General features: G+C 39.0%; 1 protein-coding gene across 1 annotated transcript in view; it reads right to left on the bottom strand.

Annotated features, from left to right (window-relative positions):
• pde2a (phosphodiesterase 2A) overlaps positions 1-26,829 on the bottom strand; it is a 209,209-nt gene extending 182,380 nt beyond the window's left edge. Inside the window, 1 exon segment of the mRNA XM_058079773.2 lies at positions 26,758-26,829. Within this exon segment, the coding sequence (XP_057935756.2) occupies positions 26,758-26,784 (27 nt within the window). The 5' untranslated portion in view covers positions 26,785-26,829.
• Positions 26,830-27,698: the final 869 nt, after the last annotated feature.

The raw sequence follows: 27,698 nt of genomic DNA, 5'->3' as shown, positions 1-27,698 counted from the left end.
AGACAGCAAAACAGGCATTGAAATGAATTATGATGATGGTCTATTTTTAGTCAAAACATGTTGAAATACAAGTGCTATGTAGTATTGTGGTCACTAGGTGGCAGTAATGACACAAAACATTGACTTATATTACATTACATGACCGCCATGATAGAGTGAAGTAAGTTTTTGGCTTATGTTTTGAAAAAGTAACCTTGAGGCTATGAATGTGAGTGTGAATGGTTGTTTGTCTATATGTGCTCTGTGATTGGCTGGCGACCAGTCCAGGGTGTACCCCACCTCTCGCCCAAAGACAGCTGGGATAGGCTCCAGCACCCTCTGCGACTCTCGTGAGGATAAGCGGTAGAAAATGAATGAATGAACCTTGAGGCTAACTCACCAGCTAACCCGAAGATATTTGAAGGTTATGAACAGGTTTTCTATGCACTAAGAAAATATTCCATTTGGAATCCCTTTTCGCAGAAATTCATAATTTACCCCAAATATTACAGTAAATTGATACTGCTCATAAAAAAAACTGTAGTCCATTTAGTAACCCGCAGAAAAATTCAATCAAATCATACCAGCAAGTTTTGATACCATACCATATTTCATTTTATGCCCTCAGGGACCAAAAATGGAAAATGGAAAATGGCAACAAGCTACTATTATCATTCATATTTACATTAAAAAATGTTGCTCAATATGCACTGCCCCTCTCTATCTTAAATTAATCCACAAAAGATAGGAAATGTTTTTTTGAGTTTGTTCAATAGACGTCAAACAAAATCCATTCTAAGACGGCCAATCTCCGATTTGTTTATGTTTCGATTTCCATCAGTCGATCTTAAAAGTTTTATTAATTTTACAGCTGTATTTTTTGATGGCGCGTGACCAAGATGTTGAAAAGTCTGAAAAGGATTGTTGAAAGCCAGTCACCTTGACTAAACTCTTATATAAAGACATACATCAAAAATGATTGTACAGTCTAACGACAAATGATGTACTCACATCAACTCGCATTAACTACCGCTTGGGCATCTCTGTGTGGAGTTTGCATGTTCTCCCCCGTGCATGGGTGGGTTTTCTCTGGTTTCCTCCCACATTCAAAAAAAATGCATGTTAGGTTAATTAGTGACTCCAAATTGTCCATAGGTATGAATGTGATTGTTTGTCTATATATGCCCTGTGATTGGCTGGCAACCAGTCGAGGGTGTAACCTGCCTCTTGCCTGAAGACAGCTGGGATAGGCTCCAGCATAACCCGTGACCCTGTTGAGGATAAGCGGCATAGAAAAACAGCTACAGAGATTATTTTCGTGTAAATTTCCTCCTTCTTGAACCATATTGTACTGAACATCCTGTGTTGTGCCCTGGCTGGGGGGAACCACGACTTAACATAAAGTGGAAGAGGTCCCAACTCACTACAGTCCCAAGTACCACTAGATCCAAACCTCTGCGGTAGTACAATTGATTTATTTACAAAAAGGCCACAAAAAGCTCTACTAAATTGTCCACAAATTCGGAGCTTAAAAACCAACGTATCCAGGTATGGCAGGTTGGGCGGAGAAAGAGCTAGGATGGGCTATTCCTCTTCCTGGTGGCTTCCTTGACCTCTTATGGATGGCAGATCCCCAGCTGCAGCCAATCACATGAAGCAAACAAGACAAAACACACCACACCTGCACCAAATTGGCTGCAACCAGCCACCACTACGTCCAACACAAGCAAAACTACGACCCTCAGTTGTAACACGCAGAAAGTTTCATTTTTGGTTCCTTTTTTGCGACACCAGAAAATGTAGAAAAAGCGATACACACTCGTGGAGTTAATCCTTTAGATCCACGCTGAGCTGAAGTCTCACAACATATGCTGTCGTCTCGCCTGACGTCAGGCATGCTGAGGGATCAACCTCCAAGTTTTGATGTGACCTTTGAGGTGTATTTATAACTACTTACTTTTCAATGTTTACACTGTGTACATATTTCAACTGAAGGATAGTCCATTTTCATGCTTCATTTATACAATTATTTAATAATAATAGTAGTTATTTGGGCCTTTCATTAAAATCATAGATGATTTGTATACAATGAAAAGTATAAAGTTGAACTAATGTGTGTCATATTAATGGTATCATAATTCCATCAGGGCGGGAGGCAAACAAAAATGATTACATCACAGTCATTGGACCGAGGAATGAATACCTATTGTTTCCTCTTTCACTCGAGAAAATAAAACACACAGATGGATGTGGGTGTTGCATTTTTATTTAATTTTTTTTCATGTAGGAGGCCAGAAGTTGGTATATTTAATTTTTTTTTTGGTTTGTTTGTTTGCTTTTTCCAATTACATATACATAGTTTTATAGTTCAGGTTCCACATATTGTCTTTGGAGACAAAAGTAACCTGAAGACAGCAAAAAATCATTTTCAGGGTATTGATTTCATTACAATTGAACTTTATCAGTTCATGTTCAATTTCAATAACTAGGTAGGACAGCTCTAGTCAGGAGGTCACGGACCGTCAGCCGTGTGCTTTATTACAAGAGACCATTCCTGGCATTTATGGTCTTCCAGAAATACACAAAGAAACAGCTCCTCTCAGACTCACTGGCAGCAACTTCATCCATCCATCCATCCATTTTCTATGGTCCTAACTAGGTTCAGATGGGTAAGCTGGAGCCTATTCCAGCTGACTTTTGAGCCAGACTCAGACCATCAACTCACATCCAAAAAAGGAATACAAAGTCTTGGATGGACAAGAATATTCCCAGGTACAATAATATGAATACATAACTCAAATAGATATTCAAACATGCTCCCTACTACTTTTGTTAGATATTTCTAACATTGGAAAGCTTCTATCAAAACACCAAAGTGAAAATAGTTTTCGGAATTGGGCAGATGGTGTAGTTATTTATAATTTGTTGAGTTTGGAGGTGCGTCCCGTCACTGTCTAAACAGATCAAATCTGATGTAAGCCAGACTACACAACATGTTGTAACAGAGGAAGACCAGAACTATTCCAAAAATATGGAATGATTTGATTCAAACTTATTCTTAAAATGATGAAGCACATTTGACTACAGTTAATATGGAGCAAAAACACAGAGGTGTGAAATAAATAGAAATGCTTGCAAGTAATCCTTCATCTTTCTCAGCAAGTGGGCGAGTATGCTTGGGAAAAAAAACAGTAAAGGATGGCAAGCGGTACCTGGATATAGTCACGATGCTAGCATGACTTTAGATTGCAGAAGAATGTCCTTCAAATGTACACTGACAGTCAAAAGGATTGGTTTGGGAGGCCTATGTAAGGCCCAAAAAAGGCCAGCATGGTTAGTCCAGTGAACGGCATCATGCCACGTATTGAACGTATTGAACGGCATGATGCCACGTATGTCACGATGCTAGCACGACTTTAGATTGCAGGAGAATGGCCTTCAAATGTACACTGACAGTCGAAGGATTGGTTTTGGAGGCCTATATAAAGCCCAAAAAAGGCCAACATGGTTAGTCCAGTGAACGGCATCATGCCACGTATTGAACGGCATCATGCCACGTATGTCACGATGCTAGCACGACTTTAGATTGCAGAAGAATGACCTTCAAATGTACACTGACACTCAAAAGGATTGGTTTTGGAGGCCTATATAAGGCCCAAAAAAGGCCAGCATGGTTAGTCCAGTGAACGGCATCATGCCACGTATTGAACGGCATCATGCCACGTATGTCACGATGCTAGCACGACTTTAGATTGCAAGAGAATGGCCTTCAAATGTACCCTGACAGTCAAATGATTGGTTTTGGAGGCCTATATAAGGCCCAAAAAAGGCCAGCATGGTTAGTCCAGTGAACGGCATCATGCCACGTATTGAACGTATTGAACGGCATCATGCCACGTATGTCACGATGCTAGCACGACTTTAGATTGCAGAAGAATGACCTTCAAATGTACACTGACAGTCAAAAGGATTGGTTTTGGAGGCCTATATAAGGCCCAAAAAAGGTCAGCATGGTTAGTCGAGTGAACGGCATCATGCCACGTATTGAACGGCATCATGCCACGTATGTCACGATGCTAGCACGACTTTAGATTGCAGAAGAATGACCTTCAAATGTACCCTGACACTCAAAAGGATTGGTTTTGGAGGCCTATATAAGGCCCAAAAAAGGCCAGCATGGTTAGTCCAGTGAACGGCATCATGCCACGTATTGAACGTATTGAACGGCATGATGCCACGTATGTCACGATGCTAGCACAACTTTAGATTGCAGGAGAATGGCCTTCAAATGTACACTGACAGTCAAAAGGATTGGTTTTGGAGGCCTATATAAGGCCCAAAAAAGGTCAGCATGGTTAGTCGAGTGAACGGCATCATGCCACGTATTGAACGGCATCATGCCACGTATGTCACGATGCTAGCACGACTTTAGATTGCAGAAGAATGACCTTCAAATGTACACTGACACTCAAAAGGATTGGTTTTGGAGGCCTATATAAGGCCCAAAAAAGGCCAGCATGGTTAGTCCAGTGAACGGCATCATGCCACGTATTGAACGGCATCATGCCACGTATGTCACGATGCTAGCACGACTTTAGATTGCAAGAGAATGGCCTTCAAATGTACCCTGACAGTCAAATGATTGGTTTTGGAGGCCTATATAAGGCCCAAAAAAGGCCAGCATGGTTAGTCCAGTGAACGGCATCATGCCACGTATTGAACGTATTGAACGGCATCATGCCACGTATGTCACGATGCTAGCACGACTTTAGATTGCAGGAGAATGGCCTTCAAATGTACACTGACAGTCGAAGGATTGGTTTTGGAGGCCTATATAAGGCCCAAAAAAGGCCAGCATGGTTAGTCCAGTGAACGGCATCATGCCACGTATTGAACGGCATCATGCCACGTATGTCACGATGCTAGCACGACTTTAGATTGCAAGAGAATGGCCTTCAAATGTACCCTGACAGTCAAAGGATTGGTTTTGGAGGCCTATATAAGGCCCAAAAAAGGCCAGCATGGTTAGTCCAGTGAACGGCATCATGCCACGTATTGAACGGCATCATGCCACGTATGTCACGATGCTAGCACGACTTTAAATTGCAGAAGAATGACCTTCAAATGTACACTGACACTCAAAAGGATTGGTTTTGGAGGCCTATATAAGGCCCAAAAAAGGCCAGCAAGGTTAGTTCAGTGAACGGCATCATGCCACGTATGTCACGATGCTAGCACAACTTTAGATTGCAGGAGAATGGCCTTCAAATGTACACTGACAGTCAAAGGATTGGTTTTGGAGGCCTATATAAGGCCCAAAAAAGGCCAGTATGGTTAGTCCAGTGAACGGCATCATGCCACGTATGTCATGTGAACAATGTCTACGGGCACTGGGTATTGTGGAAGCCCATTTGAGCTAATTGGAGGCCACTTGATTGATGATTACATCATCACCCTTCATTGCTTGTTGGCTGTGAAAGGCAGATGAAACAAAAGCTATTTTTTTTTAAAAATTACTATCTGTTGTAGCAAAATGAAGAACTGACAGTGCTTTGGTACTCGCTCGTAAGTTGCCAACACTGCTAAGCACAGAAGGAATCAGCTGGTCTGGAAAAAAAGCATCACCCAGTCATGCGTATGCCCTGTTGTGTTGAGATTATGGCTTCTGAGAAGAACACAGCTGATTGACTCCCGCTTTACAATTCCTGTTAGTGTGTTTTTTTAGCGACTCCACTCTGGATAAACGACCTGATGTTGTCTGCTGAGCCCCTGAGTTCTCTCACAGACTGATTAGTCTTTCTGACAGTACCTAATGTCCACCTTAGGCACTCAAGATAAAAGTGGTACATTCATTAAACCAGAAAGCATTGAACAAGACAAGAAACAAAATGTTAAATTGTCTTGCACTCCAGATGACACAGGAAGTGTTGTCTAGTCACCAAATCTACCCGGCATCTACTGGATATTTATTCTGTTGGACTATTCCGTTGTTATGGTAACGCTGACAACATCATTTGCAATAAAAGTGTCTCTTCTTCCCCAAAAAGGCACATCTTGCAGCAGGATGCTGATGACACTCGTTGGTGGTCTGTAATGGATGGATTGTATTTTATGATGAAACACAATATGCAACAACCTTGACCGCATCGCAGTAAATCAAACTTTAGATTCTCTTCCATTTCCTGCACCCACTAGAGCAGGGGTCTCAAACTCAATTTACTTGGGGGCCACCGGAGCTAGGGTCTGGGTGAGACTGGGCCGCATCAGGTTTTCAAAAAAAAAACCCCAAAAAACGCATTTATTAAAAACAGAAAAATTAATAAACTTTGCTTTGGTTCCGATTTTCTACAAGAAAAGCTCTGATAAAACATTCCACTGTTCTCAAATATCTTACTTTTTATTTTTCTACACAAAATAAGATGAAAAATAAATAACCAAATCAAGAATAAAGAAAATCAATCAATCAGTAATAAATAAATATAATAATAATAATAATAATAATAAAACGGCAAATAATAAAAACTTAAGAAACCACATATAGTTGGTGGGTAGACAAATTATTTTTTTCAGATTAAAATGAACAAAGCATTATTAGAGCCCTGTAGACATGACAAAACACGACTATAGTCACATTTATACTCTTTTTATTTACAACATATTGCGCAACTGCAGGGTCTTGAGACACATGCTAACTCGCAAACTAGAGAGCTAGCAACCTAAACGGTAGCCTCCAAATTATTTCCTTTAAAGTTAAAAAGCCAAAAACTTACCACTTCCACACGGATAGGGAGGACAACTATTAACAGTTATTTAACCTTTAACATGAACATTAATCAAACGTAATAATTTTTTCTGGGTACATGATACCATACAGCATCCATATCAAACTTGCGCGGGCCGCACTAACATTAAACTTTCATATCAAGGCGGGGGCCTAAACTAGCGTCCTGCGGGCCACAATTCGCGTGTTTGAGACCTCTGCACTAGAGGCATCACAGGGATTTTATACACAATTTTTTTTTATAGAGGACATATTAAGGATGAGGAAAACACGTCCATCACACATGAAAGTCACTTGGCCAGACTCTCTTGTGAGCTGGTGTTTGTTTTGGCTCAGGTGCTAAAATGGGAAAACGGGAGGCTTTTTGTGCGATCCCTGATTCCCCTGCAGTCCTGTCAAAGTATCCTTGAACGAGGTACTGAAACCCCAGATGCTCATGATGCTGCATCATTAGTATGTGTATCAGCACAGTCGGTCATCTCAGCTCACTAAGCTGGTGGGTGCGAAGGGCACATTTTGCTTTTTTTTTTTTTTTTAAGTAAAAGAAGAAACACATAAACACTTTAGGGACTACCACACAAACACATGCCATAGAAATATAGGTGTGTTGCCCCCGTATTTACTAAGATACAGTAACGGCTTGGAAAGTTAATGACTACATGCCGCACATTGATAAAAACAGAGTAAATGATTATTGCTGTAATAAACTATAAGTCACTGTTTTACATCAAAACGTTTATAATCTTTGACTACATCATGCTTGTCTGATGTCTTTAGACCAAATAAAAACAGTCAAGATTCCAGTTTAATGGTAATGGTAATGGTAATGGTAATGGTTTTATTTCATTTGAACATGCATCAGATTACAATTAAGTGCATCAGTTCACAGTTCCACATGTCCAAAAGGAGTAGGAAGAAGCAAAGCTTATTAAATCCTACCCCTCCATCTGGTACTTTTACAATCAGTAACTGTTACATTTGTTCACTTCCTGCTTTCCTAATATAATTTAAGTTATTTATTTTTTATTTATTTTAATTTTTATCCTAACATAATTTTAATTTTAATTCTAACATAATTTTAATTTTAATTTTTATCCTAAAATAATTTTAATTTTTATCCTAACATATTTTAATTTTAATTTTTATCCTAATTTTAATTTTAATCCTAATTTAAATTTTAATTTTTATCCTAATTTTAATTTTTATCCTAATTTTAATTTTTATCCTAATTTTAATTTTTATCCTAATTTTAATTTTAATTTTTATCCTAATTTTAATTTTAATTTTAATTTTAATTTTAATTTTAATTTTAATTTTAATTTTAATTTTAATTTTAATTTTAATTTTAATTTTAATTTTAATTTTAATTTTAATTTTAATTTTAATTTTCACATACCCAATTACAAGGTGATATGACCATACAGTGACATAATGGGTACCATAGTAATGGTAATGGTTTTATTTCATTTGAACATGCATCAGATTACAATTGAGTGCATCCCATAATCAGTTCACAGTTCCACATGTCCAAAAGGAGTAGGAAGAAGCAAAGCTTAATTAAATCCTACCCCTCCATCTGGTACTTTTACAATCAGTAACTGTTACATTTGTTCACTTCCTGCTTTCCATAATACAGTTTAAGTTTTTTTTCATTTGTTTTTTGTTTTAATAATGCATCTCATACCGAAGTAGGAGGTGATATGAGCATCCAATGACATAATGGGTACCATAGTAAGTGTCAATATAGTGATATATAAAGCACATCATGTTTTTCGCTACATGCAGAACGCGTGCTGTGCGTACGAGTCCGCCACAATCCATTCAGTGCTCTATTTTGTGCAAGGGGCCGCATTTTCAGCAAATGTGCAAAGAATGCACATTGATGACGTGCCGCATTCGAGCACCAAGTTAATTGGCAAGAGAATAACGATGAGAATCTGGTGATGTAATGGTACAGCTGCTGCCTTTTAAGGCAGAAACAGCGAGTTCCACGATTTGATCAATTTATTTTCGATTTACGAGCGGTTAGCACGCAGACCTCACAGCTAGGAGACCCGAGTTCAATCCCACCCTCGGCCATCTCTGTGTGGAGTTTGCATGTTCTCCCCGTGTATGCGTGGGTTTTCTCCGGGTACTCCGGTTTCCTCCCACATTCCAAAAACATGCTAGGTTAATTAGCGACTCCAAATTGTCCATAGGTATGAATGTGAGTGTGAATGGTTGTTTGTCTATATGTGCTCTGTGATTGGTTGGCCACCAGTCCAGGGTGTACCCCGCCTGGGATAGGCTCCAGCACCCCCCGCAGCCCTTGTGAGGATAAGCGGTAAAAAATGAACAAATTAATTTTCCATGCGAGAATGCGAGAATTCTAAATAAATTGCCAGCAAAAGTCTTACCAAAAGGAAATGCAACACAGACCCAAAAGTCAAGCCAATCAAATTTCAGCATACTTGGACCCTTGTCTTGCATGCACACCGGTACTAAGCATGCATGGAAACGGCATAAGGCTTCCCAGTGCATCAGGACCGGAAGAGACGACATTGCTTGTGTGACAGCAGTGTCAAAGCTGTGTTCTGCAATAAAGTGCACTGAAGCTCATTTTTATGAGCCGGGAAAATTCCTGCTGTTCCAGTTTGTCCTCAAACAGTCCTTGTCCTGTAAATTATATGACCAGCAAATGCTGTTGACTTCTACTCTTTCAAAATCTGACTCTGAATCAGTGCTTCTCGTATAATGGTGCGGGTCCCCCTGGGGTAGGGTTAACTGTCAGGGGGGGTGTGAGAGAGCCCGGGAGGACTTTCAATGTTATTGTTGAATAAACTTGTAGCGCACCATTTTGCTACATTTTCAGTTTCGAGTTCTGTACAGTACAGTACAGTATGGGTGGTGGGGGGAGGGGGGAGGGCAAAACATTTCTGTCCCCTGGGGAGCAGAAACTAACTGAGAACTACTACACATCTACATGAGCATGAACAGGCTTCCCCTCAATAAAACCTGCTTTGTTATGACATAGGACTAAAATAGATCTCCTGGGATTCAGTTAAACGTATTGACATCATAAAGCTGTATGGTTTAGTTCAGATTGCGCAACATTCTTTAAAATTCAATATCACATTCAAAGTCAAAGCCATATAAAGTAGCCCAAAAGGGTCTTATCCAGAATTCTGATTATGGTAATGGTTTTATTTCATTTGAACATGCATCAGATTAATCAATTAAGTGCATCCCATAATCAGTTCACAGTTCCACATGTTCCAAAAGGAGTAGGAAGAAGCAAAGCTCATTAAATCCTACCCCTCCATCTGGTACTTTTACAATCTGTAACTGTTACATTTGTTCACTTCCTGCTTTCCATAATACAGTTTAAGGGTTTTTTTGTGTTTTTTTAATAATGCACCTCGTACCGAAGTACAATAAAAGCAGAGTAAATGATTATTGCTATAATATACCATAAGTCACTGTTTTACATCAAAACGTTTATAATCTTTGACTCAATCATGCTTGTCTGATGTCTTTAGAACAAATAAAAACAGTCAAGATTCCAGTGTAATGGTAATGGTAATGGTAATGGTAATGGTAATGGTAATGGTAATGGTAATGGTAATGGTAATGGTAATGGTAATGCTAATGGTAATGGTAATGGTAATAGTTTTATTTCATTTGAACATGTATCAGATTAATCAATTAAGTGCATCCCATAATCAGTTCACAGTTCCACATGTCCAAAAAGAGTAGGAAGAAGCAAAGCTTATTAAATCCTACCCCTCCATCTGGTACTTTTACAATCAGTAACTGTTACATTTGTTCACTTCCTGCTTTCCATAATACAGTTTAAGGTTGTTTTTTTGGGTTTTTTTTTATTTTTAAATTTAGTAATTTTTTGTCCCGCACCGAAGTATGAGGTGTTATGACTATACAATGGCATTATGTGTACCATAGTAAGTGTCAATATAGTGATATATATAGCACATCATGACTGGTTCAAGACTCTTCATCCTTGTATTTAGCAAACATCAACTGCTTGTATTGTTTCTTGAATTCGCTTCCATTAGATCACTAATAAATGTTTACCGACCATAAAACCTTAATCTTAACGCAACAAAACAAAGTCTTGCATTAAGCCTAAACTGATTAAGAACCCCAGAGTGTTTCTCTCAAATCAGCTTCTGAATTGATTACACCAGAGTTCGAGCTTTTCGTGAAATGTTTAAAAAATTATAAAACGAATGGACTCATCAAGTGCAAGCCTCATCGGTTCATAGCTTCTCTCGTCTAACGGATTTTATCTTTCATCAAGCTGGGATCTGCAGATAGCGTGCCTGCAGCGTGTGTCTAGAGTTACAGCGTGGGTAGTAAACATTGTGGAATACAAAAAAAAAAAATCAGCCTAATTAAAGACCCTTGAGAGCTGTTGGTGAAATGCAGCTGGTGAACGGCTTGTCCTTACCTGTCCTTCACATGCTTGATCCCCCCCCCCAGTTGGAAGTGCTTCAAATCACACAGAGGATGAAATGAGGCAAGGCTGGCTGGATGTCTCCCTGTGTGTATTTATGCTGGAATTGGCACGCTGCTATTTTTATTTACGCATATGTCTACATTTTAAGCATTAAAAACCACAAACGTCTCCCCTGCTGTGCATACGAACCGAACTATCAGCGATTTGAGTGTTGACTCGTTTAACCCTTAGATGCACGAGTGACTGGACCCGACACTCTTCCATCAGTGGGTCAAAAATGACCCATATTAGAATCAATGTGTTTTTAAGCCATTTTTGCCATTTTGGTCAGGAATAATGCTATAGCATACATGACTATGCCAATGCTATCGTAATGCTATAACATAGTTGGGGTAGCAACACAAAAACTAAAGTTTCTTAAAATTTATAAAAGGTAAGTTAAAAATGTGAATGGTATGATAGCAAAAACATGTTTTTTGAGGAATACCTGGAATATGAAATGATAAAAAAAAAAATCATTACGAAGATATTTCAAGAAAACAACCTGACCGGGTCATTTTTGACCCACTTCTGGAAGGTTGGGGTAGCAACACAAAAAATAAAATTTCTTAAAATTTATAAAAGGTAAGTTAAAAATGTGAATGGTATGATAGCAAAAACATGTTTTTTGAGGAATACCTGGAATATGAAATGATGAAAAATTTTCATTACGAAGATATTTCAAGAAAACAACCTGACCGGGTCATTTTTGACCCACTTCTGGAAGGTTGGGGTAGTAACACAAAAACTAAAATTGCTTAAAATTTATAAAAGGTAAGTTAAAAATGTGAATGGTATGATAGCAAAAACATGTTTTTTGAGGAATACCTGGAATATGAAATGATGAAAAATTTTCATTACGAAGATATTTCAAGAAAACAACCTGACCGGGTCATTTTTGACCCACTTATGGAAGGTTGGGGTAGTAACACAAAAACTAAAATTGCTTAAAATTTATAAAAGGTAAGTTAAAAATGTGAATGGTATGATAGCAAAAACATGTTTTTTGAGGAATACCTGGAATATGAAATGATGAAAAATTTTCATTACGAAGATATTTCAAGAAAACAACCTGACTGAGTCATTTTTGACCCACTTATGGAAGGTTGGGGTAGTAACACAAAAACTAAAATTGCTTAAAATGTATAAAAGGTAAGTTAAAAATGTGAATGGTATGATAGCAAAAACATGTTTTTTGAGGAATACCTGGAATATGAAATGATAAAAAAAAAATTCATTACGAAGATATTTCAAGAAAACAACCTGACCGGGTCATTTTTGACCCACTTCTGGAAGGTTGGGGTAGCAACACAAAAAATAAAATTTCTTAAAATTTATAAAAGGTAAGTTAAAAATGTGAATGGTATGATAGCAAAAACATGTTTTTTGAGGAATACCTGGAATATGAAATGATAAAAAAAAAATTCATTACGAAGATATTTCAAGAAAACAACCTGACCTGAATATGAAATGATAACAATTTTTAATTACGAAGATATTTCAGCATTGACTCGAGTGGGAAGCTTCTGGAATGACCTTGGTCTGTCAGTCCGAGGCCATAGTTGTCAGCCGAAAAAGGGAATGGCAGTGAAGTCCTGCCTCAGGTGGAAGTATTTTGAGCTCTTGGTCATGAGTGGGGGAAAGATGGATGCCGTCAGTGCAGCATCTGCAGTAATAACATTGATGAGGCTCAGGCACCCTCCCGGTCGCCCTCCCTGGTGAGGTGTTTTGGGAAGTTTCGGGGCAGGACTCAGACACGCTGGGAGGATTATGGAACTATAAAAGGTGACCGCAGACAAGGAAGTCTAGGCATCCCTACTGCTGATTGCTGCCCACATGATATGAATAAATGGAAGAAAACGGCGAGGTTACAGAAGAGCGGTGGTTTCTTTGTAGCTTAAAAAAAAAATCCTGCAGTGTTTTTCCAAAGTAACCCCATTCGCACGGAGCTGCTAAAATGCCTGAAGACACTCTGATTGATCACACCGCGCCGGTAACACGTGTGCACGCTCCAACTGCTTGTCCTCCTTTCTCTCATGCAAATGAATACTTTTAATATGAATCTCATGATCTTGAGCAGCACAAACAAAAACAGCCACGAGAAGCAACCATTAATGAACAGATGAGACAGACTTCAACACGTAAATGTCTTATATTTCCATAAAGATTTCACTGTCGTCAACTCCTCAGTAAGAAAAGTAGCTATTGGTTATCTCATTGGATCATTTGCATAAATAGTAACAGATGCTGTAGGAAAATATAACCTTGTAGGAGAGACAAAAAAGTCAGTTAATTACATTTAGAACTACGAATACACACGATTCTCATTTAAAAATGATTAGAAAATGTTTTAATATAAAGTCAAATTATTTTTAACATTTTTTATTTTAATTACATGATTTTGAATGAGGCTAAAAATAACCAATTAGCTAAAAATGTCATCCAATACTTTTCCACAAGAGAGGAGAAATGTGATCTAAAATTTTAAATTAAATAAAAATTTAAATTTAATTTAAAAATTTAAAAATTTAAAAATTTAAAAATTTAAAAATTTAAAAATTTAAAAATTTAAAAATTTAAAAATTTAAAAATTTAAAAATTTAAAAATTTAAACATTTAAACATTTAAACATTTAAACATTTAAAAAACTTAAACTATATTAGGAAAGCAGGAAGTGAACAAATGTAACAGTTACTGATTGTAAAATTACCAGATGGAGGGGTAGGATTTAATAAGCTTTGCTTCTTCCTACTCCTTTTGGACATGTGGAACTGGGAACTGATTATGGGATGCACTCAATTGTAATCTGATGCATGTTCAAATGAAATAAAACCATTACCATTACCATTACCATGATTTTTTCCTCATTACGTCTTTACTGTCCTAAAATTACTCCTATTAAGTCATAATATTATGACTTTATTATTTCTTCTCCTCTTGAGAAGCAAGAGTGTCTACCCCTCCCCCCCCATGTACTTTCTCACCCTGATTATACCACATGTATATACTTGTATGTGTAGTTGACATTCACACTCATCGAGAGCAGCTCAATTGTTTCCTTTTTGTTTCCTTCCAACTGTGTATGGAGGAGCTCCTAATAAATAGACAAACGACAACTTGGTTTCTCTGGACAATCATTATTGATTAAAAAAAATTGAAATTGCCCAAACAGCTTGCAAGCCTGAGGTCTCTCCGTGAGGTCCTTTGCATCCCTGCTGATGGTAAATTGCCTGTAACTCATCATAACAGCTCAGCTCATCCACAGATACATGTCTTGTCTCTGCTACCCGACCCTAAAGCATTATAAACCAAAGCATCGCCACTTGATGGACTGTTCTTAGCTTTACGAAAAGTCCAAATTTGGATCACCTTGCTCCACTCCAGGGGTTCACGGCTCAGAGTAAAAGCACTCTTGATCATGTCCGTCTAAAGTGGTCTAGCTTTTATGGCTGAAATGAATTGAATTACAATACATTGTTTCTGCACTTCTGCCTGTTGGACATATTTATGTTTGCGTGCATTTTCCTGCGTCATTCATTGTGACGTTAAACTGTGCTGACATTACTCCACCCCTTGAACTGCACTGGAAAACATCAAGTTAATTCCATTATATGAGAAGGTACCAGAAAGTAGTACAAAGTCGTGATTTGGTCAACTGAAATGTAGTGTAGATAATCAACAGCTCAATCTGGACCGTAAATCAAGCAGAATATATAGTTTGTTTTGGAGACCCGAGGTGGGTTAAAATGATGCACAGACAAGGAGGTCTTCTTTCGAAACTTTCCTAAAGCTGCGTTTGTGAAAATCTAACAAAACCTGCAGTGTATTAGTTAAAAGTCAGCATGAAGACAGCTGACCATGGTTAGTCATGCACTGTGTCACAACACTGCCGTGATTTCTGGAAGGAGATTTTCCCCACACTGGCTTTGACAGTCATATGCACTACTTAGGGTCCCAGTTGGTATCAAATTTCATGACTCAGGAGAGACCACTGTACCAGATCATGTACTGTATGTGCCCCTGCTGGAACATTGTCAACATACAAAATGATCTGGGAGCATGCAGTCGATAAGGTGATGTAATTGTGCCTCTGGTCTCGGTATTTGTCATTATTGGGCACAGTTCGTGAACCCACACAAACGTCTCTGGTTGTTGAAAAACAAAAAAAAGGGTGATAATGCCTTGCAAATTTTGTCCAATCCCTTCAATGAGAAGTCCGAGCATCCCTTCTGAGACCGTTCCCCTGTGACCCGGAAAAAGGAGGATGGATGGACTTCGATCAATATTTTCTTCTCAGGTCTTTCCACAGTATTTTGTTGAGGTTAATGTTGCATCAACTCAAACCTCAATTAAAGTCAACATTTCATTTCTCCAGTGCGATTTTTTTTTCACGCCAGTGCAAGATTAAAATAACAGTCAATGAGAGTTTGGTGTGTTTTAGCACTGGTTCTCACATTGGGGCCCCCGAGGCAGCTGTTGTCACCACATTGCTATTTTTTGCGGCCCCTGTCTATCAGGGAATTATGCTAAGTTTCTCAGATATCTTAGTATTAATACCAAGACTTAACGAGTGTTATGAATTTTAACACGGTTGCAGCCCAAAACCTAGAAAGTCGTTCTGCTTAGTTGCTGAGGGCATTTAAGTAGTTTGTCTTCTAAAAACAATATGCTTTGAAACGAGCATCATGAAAATGCATCCTCAAAAAAAATATCAGACCTAACAAAACGCTGAGCAACACTTTGCTGAGCGTTTTGTGAGGTCTGCTTTTTTTGACAAAGCATTTTTGTTATGCAAATGTATTATTCTTTATTCACTCATTCATTCATTTTCTACCGCTTATCCTCACGAGGGAAGCAGGGGTGCTGGAGCCTATCCCAGCTGTTTTCAGAGGCGAGAGGCGGGGTACACCCTGGACTGGTGGCCAGCCAATCACAGGGCACATATAGACAAACAACCATTCACACTCACATTCATACCTATGGACAATTTGGGGTCGCCAATTAACATGTTTAACATAGCATGTTAAAGCAATTAACATAGCATGTTTTTTTGGAATGTGGGAGGAAACCGGAGTACTCGGGAGAAAACCCACACATGCACGGGGAGAACATGCAAACTCCACACAGAGGGTGGAATCAAACTCGGGTCTCCTAGCTGTGAGGCCTTTACTCTAACCACTTCCACACCATGCAGCCTGTATTACTTTTTTGAACACATATTATTTTGAGAATCCAAACTCTTTATAAATGGTCCCCAGCAACTAAGTGGAACTATGTTCCTTGACACGGATTAATGGGTCCAATTGGGGGGTAAGTCACCGTTGCTGTAGAACACTGCTGATGGGGATGTCATACAACTTCATGTCAAAAGATCTGATCCATCTCCTTTAAGTTATTGTATTGATATGTAAAAATCATGGTGTCCAATCATCACGGCTATTATGTCACTGAAAACCAGCTGTAAACCCTGAAATGAGTTTCCTCCGTAGGGTTTCTGGACTCTAAGAGATAGGGTGAGGAGCTCAGCCATCCGGGAGGGGCTCAGAGTCGAGCCGCTTCTCCTTCACATTGAGTCAGTTGAGGTGGCTCGGGCATCTAGTCCGGATGCCTCCCGGACGCCTCCCTGGTGAGGTGTTCTGGGCAAGCCCAGGCGGGAAAAGGCCCCGGGGCAGACCTAGGACACGTTGGAGGGACTATGTCTCACAGCTGGCCTGGGAACGCCTTGGTGTCCTCCCGGTGGAGCTGGAGGAGGTGGCCGGGGACCGGGAAGTCTGGGCTTCCCTACTAAGACTGCTGCCCCCGCGACCCGGACCCGGATAAGCGAAGGAAAATGGATGGATGGATGAAACCCAGCTGATGTTGCTCTTATGACCCTTCAAATTTTTAATACATGACTTCAATTGGTATGGAATGTACGTATATGAGAAATAAATCAGTGTACAATTCAGATTCAGTACTGCTTATTCTATTCAGGCAGGGTACTGGAACTGACTCATGCACAGGTAGAACTCCACAAAGGTCCGAGTCAGGATTTGAACCCAGGGCCTTATTACTAATGTGGCATGAATATGAAGTCGCAGTAGTTTTTCAGTTTGTTTGGCCTATTTTTTCTTCTCCAGTGAGTCCATGTGAGTTTGGGCTTAGCGTCTTGTGTGCATTACCCTCCGGGTGTTTGGCCGCCATCGTGACAGGCAGTGACCACCTCCTGGACGGAGCGGGCTGCAGCTGCTTCTCCAAAAGGAGATTTTTGAACAGGTTGTGTTCCAATTTAGTTCAGATAAATGGAAGATTAAAATCTTTCGACTATGATTTGGCTTGCTGGGCCTGTCAGGCTTGTCAGGCCGTTTCCCAAAAACATAATGCGACTATCAGTTCACAGTCCAGTCCCTTTTTTAGCCTGGAACATAAGGTCTGACAGGAGTCTCTTTCCAGCCTGGCCTCAAAGTGCTCTGGCACAATGAACAAGAGCCTTGTTAGTTATTTCAACATTCATCATTTGTTAGATTTAAAACACGGGCCAATAAAAACAGACTTCCCAAATGAAGTTACGAAGAGGAACTTTAACGAATAAATCAAAAGAATATGAATGAAAACAAGTCTGTGTATCAAAAACTTGTTTGTTTGCCCTTTGTGTCGAGTTGTGGACTCCTATAGAGCAGCTACACACAATAACCAGCACAGAAAGCTTTCTAGATCTTCCAGAATCTGCACCAATTCTAGATGTATTTCTTTGGATTTTGTGCTTCCCAGGAAAACAGACTGTTGTAGTGGTAGGTTACCGGGACATAATTCACCCGGGAACGATCGATAGGGGAGGGGTTGCCACCCGGAGGGGTGGGCGCAAGGGACGGGGGTTTTCCGCTTCCTGTTGTGGTTGAGAGACGGGGCTTTCATGTCTTTCATGTCTTTACGTAGCAAAGAGTGCAAGTTAATGTTTGCAAGAAAAATAACGTTTTCTCCCAAATTCGACACTCCGCCTCAGACTCCAGTTCTTCGGCGCTTCACTGTTTTAATTTATTCTACCCAGGGCCCGCCTCCAGACACGCACACTCCGCTGTGGTTGGTCACACACCCATGTGCAGAGGAGGACTTCCGGTGTTGTGCCGCTAGCTGCAAACCCAACTTTTAAGAGTTAGGAGTTGATAAATGGTATAGGAGTTGATAATAAAAGGGAATTTATCTTCTTTTAAATGTAATGTTTAAATTTTAACATACAGCCATATGTGTTGGATCCCGAATCCAATCCGGAATTAGAGACTGCAAAGTCCGGAAGTAGGGACTGTACAGTCTGAAGTCGCTCAATGGTAATCGAAGATTTTAAGCCATCCCAAACTTCTTTCAGGTCTCACTTACAAATGCTCATACCGCAATATCTAAAATTTTGGCATTGTTTAACACGAGAATCCAACATTCTAACAACATTTATAGATCAGAAACGAGGAAAAAGCATAATAGGTCCCCTTTAAGTGCAAAGGAACATGCATAGGCAACACTGAATCGGACACAGATTTGTTCAATTGACTGTACTAGTATGTCTCCACAACAGCAATGAACATGTATAGTGTGTATCTGTGAGGGGAAAAAAAAGTAATGAGGTTTTTAAAAGCGAGGGATGAGAGTGGTGATTTTATGGACAAGGGATATGAGGGGAGGAAAGAGGATTATGCAGGAATTTCAACATTTCTGGGGACATTAAAAATGGTAAAGATAGAAGTTTACAGAATGCCCAAACAGCTTATATAACTCCACACGACACACACACACACACACACAAGCCTATGGCTACATCATCTGCACAGGGTCTATTTTTTCCTCTAGTTCACAGAGTGACACCCATGTTGCTTTTGTTGCTCTGTAGGGTGACGAGATAGCTGGAGAGAGCCTGCAGTGCATGTTTGTGCAACATTCATTGTCAATTGTTGCTCATCCTAACTAACACTGACTAGCAGGACAGAAGCCACCTGAAGAAATTCCAATACTTCCCGCTTAGAATAAAAGGACACATCCCAGCCCGGACCAAATGCCAAACAAATATTAAAACTCATACTTGAAACCACTAATGACGTTTTTACTGGCTTCATCATCAGACAAATCACCAAATTGTCTCGTGCTTATCGTCTAGCGCTAATTTCCCACAAGAGTTCAGTCTGATTTAGTTTGTACCTAGGCAACATAACAATGGCTCTCTAAAATTAGAAAGGAGCAGATACAGGATCAATTATAGGGATAATCACATGCAGCAATGTTTAGCCAGCGTTCCGATCTAACAGATTTCATCAGATTTCTTCTTCTTAATTTATTTCAGACATGCATACTATGTTACATTATTGTTCCTCACATATACACTTAAAATACAATACACTTACTATATATATATCAAGTATATATATATTAGGGTGCATCAAAAAAACACAATTATTGAATTTTGATATGGCTGGGTACTAAAAGTGTACCAATATATGTAGAAACAATCATAACATCATAATAACCGTATATCGTACTAACGGAACTAATTATATCATAAAAGACTAGAAATTTGCCGGGAAATGAAAATAGTATCGTAATAAGTAGTAATTCGTTATAACCGATATCGATATAACGAGACTTTACTGTATATATACATACATACACACACACAACACCTCATTACTACACACGTGTGAAAAGGAGCAGGAAGAAGCAAAGCTTATTAAATCCTACCCCTTCTCCACGCCATAGCAGTTACCAATTCAATAAATGATTTTTTCCACACATATAATCACAGAATCGTACATAACACAAAACAACTAAAGAAGAGTGGGAACATCGGACACCCCAGCAAAACCCGCAGGACATTGCCGAAGCACACCACCAACCCCGCCAGCCAACCCACCTGGCCCCGACCCCCCTTAGCCCCTGAGTGCACCCACCTAGCGCCCAGCACCCCAACAATTGCCCTCCAATAAGAAGCCATTTTGTCTGGACCCACAAGTATGTGTGATCCCTGAGGAGGTTCTTACTTTTCTGCATATAGACTACCAGCTATCACACCAACAACTGACTACAGCTATTTTTTATTCTCTCCCTAATTTTCCCCAATTGACGGCGATCCATTGTTGCAGCAGAGAACATTAAGCCCGAGAATAATGACTAAAGCAATGAAGGAGCGAGGCAGTTTCTATAATAGGATGGGATGAACCTTCCCCATTTAAATTCCAATTCCAGCTCTGCTAGTCCATTTCTTCAACTGATAGGCTGAACTTTTAGTGAATGGAGCCTCTTTATATTCTTTTTACGCTCTGAATCAAGACGCCAAGGTTTGTCCTGACCCATGCAGGGAGAGGTTTGATGCTGCTTTACAAGGTCAGTGTTCTGTTTGCAGGTAGCTGGTGCCAGCTAGTCTGGGGTTCTTGATGAGGAAACTTTTTCAGCAGTGACAGAAACGCCAGCGGTAAAGAGACCAAATGTTTTGGACGTTCGCAGAATTGTCAAACCGCAGAATTTGCCACAAGGCAGAACTAAAACAAGTACTTCAGTGAGTTAAACAATGAACGATTCACTTTTTTTTCGCCCCGCCACGAGCTATGTAGTCTAATTCCTAAACTAAAAGGTTGGATTAGACAAAAAGGTTGAAAATTAGACAGAAATGTTGGGATTTCAAAGTGTCAACCACGCTTCCAAGGCCAGTGGTTGTGTTTGGATTGTTTTTTTTTTTGTTTCTTTTTATTACAGTGCATTTCTTACATCAATCAAAATATAACTTTCCATTATTTACATTTGTATTCAACGATCTGATCACAAGCCCAAAAGGAGTAGGCTGAAGCAAAAGCTTATAAATGCCTACCCCTTTTTGCAAGATCATGTTCATGACACAGTCTTGTTTTTCCCTGTTATTATTATCATTGTAATATTATTATTGTTATTATCATTATTGTTATAATCTTTTTACCATTATTATTGTTTAATATTAATATTAATTAATTAATATTATTATTATTATTATTATCACATTATTCTAATCATCATTTATATTACCATTTTCATCATTATAGTTGTAACAATTTTGGGATTTTTTTTTATTTTTAATTATTTAATTTTACAGACTTCATTGCTTCTTGTAGAGTGCTGTATCATTCCATCTGTTTCAATTTGTTAGCTAGCTGGATTTGTCAAATAGCACTGAAAAGTTCCAGAAAACATTGTTAGCTTATAATTATGAGGAAAATTATCATACACACCCGATTTGACCTTTCTTCGGACCATCTGCTAGAGTAAACCATTACCACAGCCAGTGTGTACAGTAGTATAGCTTATATTTCATACATCTGGCAACCCTGCCCACTATATCCAGGAGAGCTGTAATATAAAAAAAGCTTGTTTGTTTGGGTGGTGACTGTATTGTAATGGCCTTTACTGACACCCCCTTGGACTGGAGTACAATGGTACTGCCTGGCATGTAGCATAATTGGTCACATGGATATATTTAGGATTCTTCCATTGTGGTGCAGTGGAGGTCTACACCAGGGTTTGAATTAAACGAGAGCCGTTGGAGGCCCAGTCTGGTCACTATGGGTGGGTGACAATAATGCCATTAACCATGTCCGCAAATGCCATCATATTTTTTTTCCATGGGGATGGTCTAATTTCAAAGCTCATGTTGCAACTCAAACCTGTGGGCACATTGTTGTTATCTTTTTTCTTCGTTTAGCAGCTTGAAGGAATATAATAAATGGAAAGGAGTGTGCAATACTGAACTTTGCAATAAATGCTCAAATCAAACTGAGAAAGGCCATAAATTTAAAAGGCATTAAGCGAAAAACGTCTCAGTCACTGGCGGCGGCCATTAATCAGACAGAGAGAGCCTATATGTGCTGGAGTACACACAAGCAAATGATGACTGTTGATTCTATTTTCACATATTATTTTAGTAATCCAGTAATGTATTGATTAGTTTGTTTGATTAACCGAGTAATCGGATACATTTTAAGTTTAGAATTAATAAATTGTAGGCAAATTAGTTAGCTTATGAGCATCCTATCTGGTGGTTTCCATGCAGTGATCCTGTAACTTGCGCACTAGCAATGCGGTGTCCGTCCATCCATCCATCCATTTTCAATGCCGCTAATCCTCATTAGGGTTTCGGGGGTACGCTATGCCTATCCCAGCTGCCTCTGGGTATGAGGCGGAGTACACCCTGGACTGGTCGGCAATGTGGTGGAAACAAAAGTAGCTGTAAACGTGACTGTTGGGGTGTTATTTCAAGTCTACGTGGCTCTTCATTCATTCATTCATTTTCTACCGCTTTTTCCTCACGAAGGTCGCGGGGGTGCTGGAGCCTACCCCAGCTGTCTTCGGGAGAGAGGCGGGGTCATCCAATCACAGGGCACATATAGACAAACAACCATTCACACTCACATTCATACCTATGGACAATTTGGAGTGGCCAATTAACCATCACATTTTGGAATGTGGGAGGAAACCGGAGTACCCGGAGAAAACATGCAAACTCCACACAGAAATGGCCGAGGGTGGAATTGAACCCTGGTCTCCAAGCTGTGAGGTCTGCGCGCTAGCCGTGCCGCCCCTACGTGGCTCTAATAATGGTAAAAATCTCTAGAAATCTCTAGAAAGTCCTAAACAGTCCTGAACAGCAGTTTAAAAAAAAAATGACCATTTTGATAGCAGGCATGGAATACTTGGCAAAATACTTTGCCATTTTCAACCTGAAAAGGTTTTTGTGTGGATAACACCTCAATCAATACTTTGCAGAAATTCACTCATTTGGGTCGGATCTGGAACCAGTTTTGTTTTTTTCCTTATGGAGTCGCCACCGTGGATCTTTTTGATCTGCATACTGATTTTTGGCTTGAGCCCTTTATATTCCGGATGCCCTTCCTATCGAATACCGATGGTGCTGACTAGTGGAGATTCGAACCAATTACCCGTGATAAACCAGGGATGACCTATGCTCATGTCCGCCATGGTTGTTGCATTTTTCTGTTAACGTCGAAAATGATCATTTTTATGGGTGCACAATAATTACAAACTACAAATTATGACATTATACCGATGAATCGGAAAACATAAAAAAAATATCTCCGATACTGTGCTGGTGATCAAATCTTTTTTTCTCTGTTGTATACGGCGTTAACGGGAAAGATACGTATTTCCCTTACTAAGTTGCATCAAATGCTCCGCAACAAAGGAAATAAACATCGAGCTTCAACACATCAGACTTTTTAAGTTGTAGTGACTCTAAGCGGTCCGGATCGAATCAATTTTTATTAGTTACACTCATTACATGATTCATTAAAGCGACAGAATATATTTAATGAAATTAATCAATTTAATTGACGAATCTTTTAGCCGGCGTCAGTTTGTTTATTAAGAATCCGAGATGGTAGACTAATGGAATTACTAACAAGATGTAATGGAAGAAAATATTTGATAGGAGCTGATTCAGTTTAGTTAATTAAAGAAATTATTTATATGTACTGTATGTATGTACTGTATATAGTGACATGTATGGACATTGTACACACTCGAAGTTATCGTCATCTATGTATGTAAAGTGTGATTTAATTAGGTTGTGTGTGTATGGGAATGCAGATTATGACAAATCAATGAACCAGAACACTGCATATGACATACATGGGTTCACACTGTGTGTGCTGCACAAACCGTCAACAATAATAATATTTGTAAATAATATATTTACATATTCCATCTGCAGGCATTTCATTAAACGACCAATTGTCCACATTTGGAAGCAGTGCAGTGGTCATTTTTAATAAGTCAAGTATCATTTTCTGGATGTTTTTTTTAACTTTACGCTGCAGCTCTCTTCGCCCCGTAGCGTGATGATGTCACTACTACAGCTGTCAACATCTGTGCTATGTGTTTGTGTACATGTGTGGCACATCATGTCAAGCAGGTTTAATTCAACTATACAATGATTAAGGGCAAATTCCAGTAGTTCCCCCCCCCCCCCCATCTACCCCAACATACACACACACTGACCAGCTGACGGCACTTTGAGTGACTAATCAACAATTACCGCTTGTCTCCCAGCCATTCAATCTTCCTCCTCCATCCTTCTACCACTTATCTTCCCGCTCTCTTTCACTGATGCGGCTCTGAATGGAAGTGCCGTCATGGTGTCTTCGTGTATTCATTTCCTTTCGCTATCATTATTTAACACCCATCATTTCTCCAACAAGGACTGCCGCTCGTTCATCATTGATGGACTACGGAGAAAAGTGCCAATCATTAAAATGAGTAATTGACCTTTTGCAAAGCACAGGACCAAAACGCAGACCGAACAATTCCCAAGATGCGCAGAGCACGTTCTACCAGTGACAGATGAGTTCTGGTTCTAGTATTGCTTGATGTTTATTTGGAGCTCAAGTAATAATAGCTGATATAACACTTGAGATTAAATGGACGGCATATATGCTGCTTTCAGCCATTTAGTGAACTCCATTTTGTCCCAGTTGCTTCAAATGTGATCAATCAACAATCGGTTTCATGTAATCAATCAGTAATTCATGATGTAGCATAGTGTTTGACATCACTGCAATGTGTGTAAAAAGTGGTTAGTGCGCAGGCCACACAGCTAGGAGACCTGGGTTCGATTCCCCGCTCGGGCATTGGCAACTCCAAATTGTCCATAGGTATGAATGTGAGTGTGAATGGTTGTTTGTCTATATGTGCCCTATGATTGGCTGGCCACTAGTCCAGGATGTACCCTGCCTCTCACACAAATTAAAAAATTAAAAAATTAAAAAATTAAAAAATTAAAAAATTAAAAAATTAAAAAATTAAAAAATTAAAAAATTAAAAAATTAAAAAATTAAAAAATTAAAAAATTAAAAAATTTTAAAATTTTAAAATTTTAAAATTTCTCCAAATTTTTAAATTTTTAAATTTTAAAAATTAACAATTTTTAAATTCTAAAATTCTAAAATTCTAAAATGTAAATAAAAAAATTATAATAAAAAACTTAAATTATATTACGAAAGCAGGACGTGAACAAATGTAACAGTTACTGATTGTAAAAGTACCAGATGGAGGGGTAGGATTTAATAAGCTTTGCTTCTTCCTACTCCTTTTGGACATGTGGAACTGTGAACTGATTATGGGATGCATTCAATTGTAATCTGATGCATGTTCAAATGAAATAAAACCATTACCATTACCATTACCATTACCATTACCAAGCTGGTAGCACAAAATCCATTTTCTTTATGGAAGCCCTCTACAAATAAATTATGAGAAACACTACAGGAACTATTATTCTACATGGATTATTATTTACATGCCTGACAATAGACGCTTCCTACAGATGTTTTTTTTTTTTTTATAATATGTGTATATTAGGAGCTGACCCCCACAAGCTACTTTTGCATCGTCTTACCTTGCAGAATACTTTGTTTGTTTAGGAGCGAGCCGACTGTGGTGAACTTTTCATGACTTGCAGGATTCTAAGAATATCTCAGACCTTTCCTCACTGTTCCATCATGCATCATCCTCAGGCAGCAGTCTTCCATCTGACCTAGACACTTCCCCCAAAGAGAGGAGCCTTTTTTATTGCACTACCTTTACCCAGTTCATCCAGCCCTCCAGTTTACACTATATGTATTGATTTTTACCTTTTTGTTAACCCTTAATTCACTTTTTGATTGCTGTTCTAGTTTCATGATTTTTAGATTATACTGCTCCCCCCATTTCTTCTTTCGCTCCAGTTACCTTTTTATACCTCCAGACCTCCACATTCTCTCCTCCTCTCTTCCTCCCTTAAGCTCTTGTCCTTCCCCTGAATACTTCTGCACTCGCTGCTTCAGGGGAGATAAGTCTTGTGTCAGACAGAAAATGTTCTGCAATTCCACTGTAACTGCTACTAGGAAGAAATAGGCAAACTGGGAGAAGATAAGGGGACCGCTATAGAATACAGAGGAAGTTATAAAAAATGCCATTTCATTTTACAGATTCTTCTAAAACAGTGAGACTGAATTTAACTCCTCACTGTAAATGTATGCAAAAGTGTATAAGAATAACACAGGAAGAGAAGTACCGCGTCACATATTGTATAAATATTCTAAAAATAGACATAACCACAGTAAAAGTCAGATATCCTGATCCGCTAAGTCTGTGGCCATGCTGAGACAGGACAGAGAACAAGAGTCATACGACTGATTGTGAGGAAAAGACCAGAGTGGTTGCCATAGGGACCAGGATAAGGACCTTTTCCCTCTGGTTTCTTGAGGACCAGTAATTGGTGATCAATTTGAAGGGCGGACCGGAGGGAGGTAATCAGACGCATCAGAAAAGCATGGTGGCTTTTGCATAATGGAGGAAGCACTGCAGGACTCAGGAAGTGTGTGTGAGATATAAAAGCCCAATGGCTGCATGTGTGTCTGTCTATATGTAAATTCCGGAGTGTTTGCATGTTTTCTTGTCAGCCAAGAGGTGACTGCCAACAAGGTGTAAATGAAATGTTTGAAAGGAAACTCTTCAATCTTACCGCATCCAATTGAGAGACGCGCCACATGACTGCAGATCTTCACACTCATCCTATGGATCATCTTATGCATTGTTCCGTGTGGGGGTGAAGGGGGTGCTCTGCAAACAAACAAAAAAAAAATCTTGGATGAATGTATTAATAATATAAAAATATACATTGAAAATAAAAACACAAAAATACTATTGCTAGGTAATTATTTACACTTATTTTTAATCATAACAATTACCTTGAAATCTTGAATTTCCAAGATTTTAAGGTAATTGTTATGATTTATAATTTATTTACAATTTATAAAAATCAAAAAGTCAAAAAGTCAAAAAGTCAAAAAGTCAAAAAGTCAAAAAGTCAAAAAATAAAAAATAAAAAATAAAACATAAAACATAAAAAATAAAAATAATGTAATAAAATACAAAAATATTGTATTGCTATTCACGGCACTGTGCACAAAGCACTGAAACAAACCGACTTAAATCTCTCACGCCTCATTATGTTTTCCTAGGATCTCGTATCGTCGATATCGTTGAAGCAGCTGCCCTCTCACCTCCTCCACCTGAGTGACAGCTGCTCGTGTCTACACATGCCGTTGAACTTCATTGCGGATATAAAAAAAATGTTTGAAGTAGAGAAAGACAAGTAGAATGTGTGAAGATTTCAAAGTGCCTTGACATCACATGAACGCATCCAACTGACATGAAGTAGAAGGTTAAAAATAACATGCCATGACCTCTGACAGAAATATTTTAATACTGCAAATAGATTCAAAAGCGTTGATGGAATCGAACAACATTTTACAGTAAAAGCTTTGCGATGCTCATCATCAGCAGATGCAGAATAACTGCAAGAAGGCGGAAGATGGAATCCCAATTCAGGATTCAAGTCTCATTCGACACTGAAAAAAGCAGGAGCAATGAAGGACACAGTCGGGAGGAAAAATGAGGCAC

Source organism: Doryrhamphus excisus, linkage group LG8, assembly GCF_037039965.1.
Source record: "Doryrhamphus excisus strain RoL-2023G ecotype Guam linkage group LG8, RoL_Dexc_Guam_v1.1, whole genome shotgun sequence".
Taxonomy (NCBI): Eukaryota; Metazoa; Chordata; class Actinopteri; order Syngnathiformes; family Syngnathidae; genus Doryrhamphus; species Doryrhamphus excisus.
Note: the sequence above shows the minus strand (reverse complement) of the source record. Positions and strands in the feature narration are given on the sequence as shown.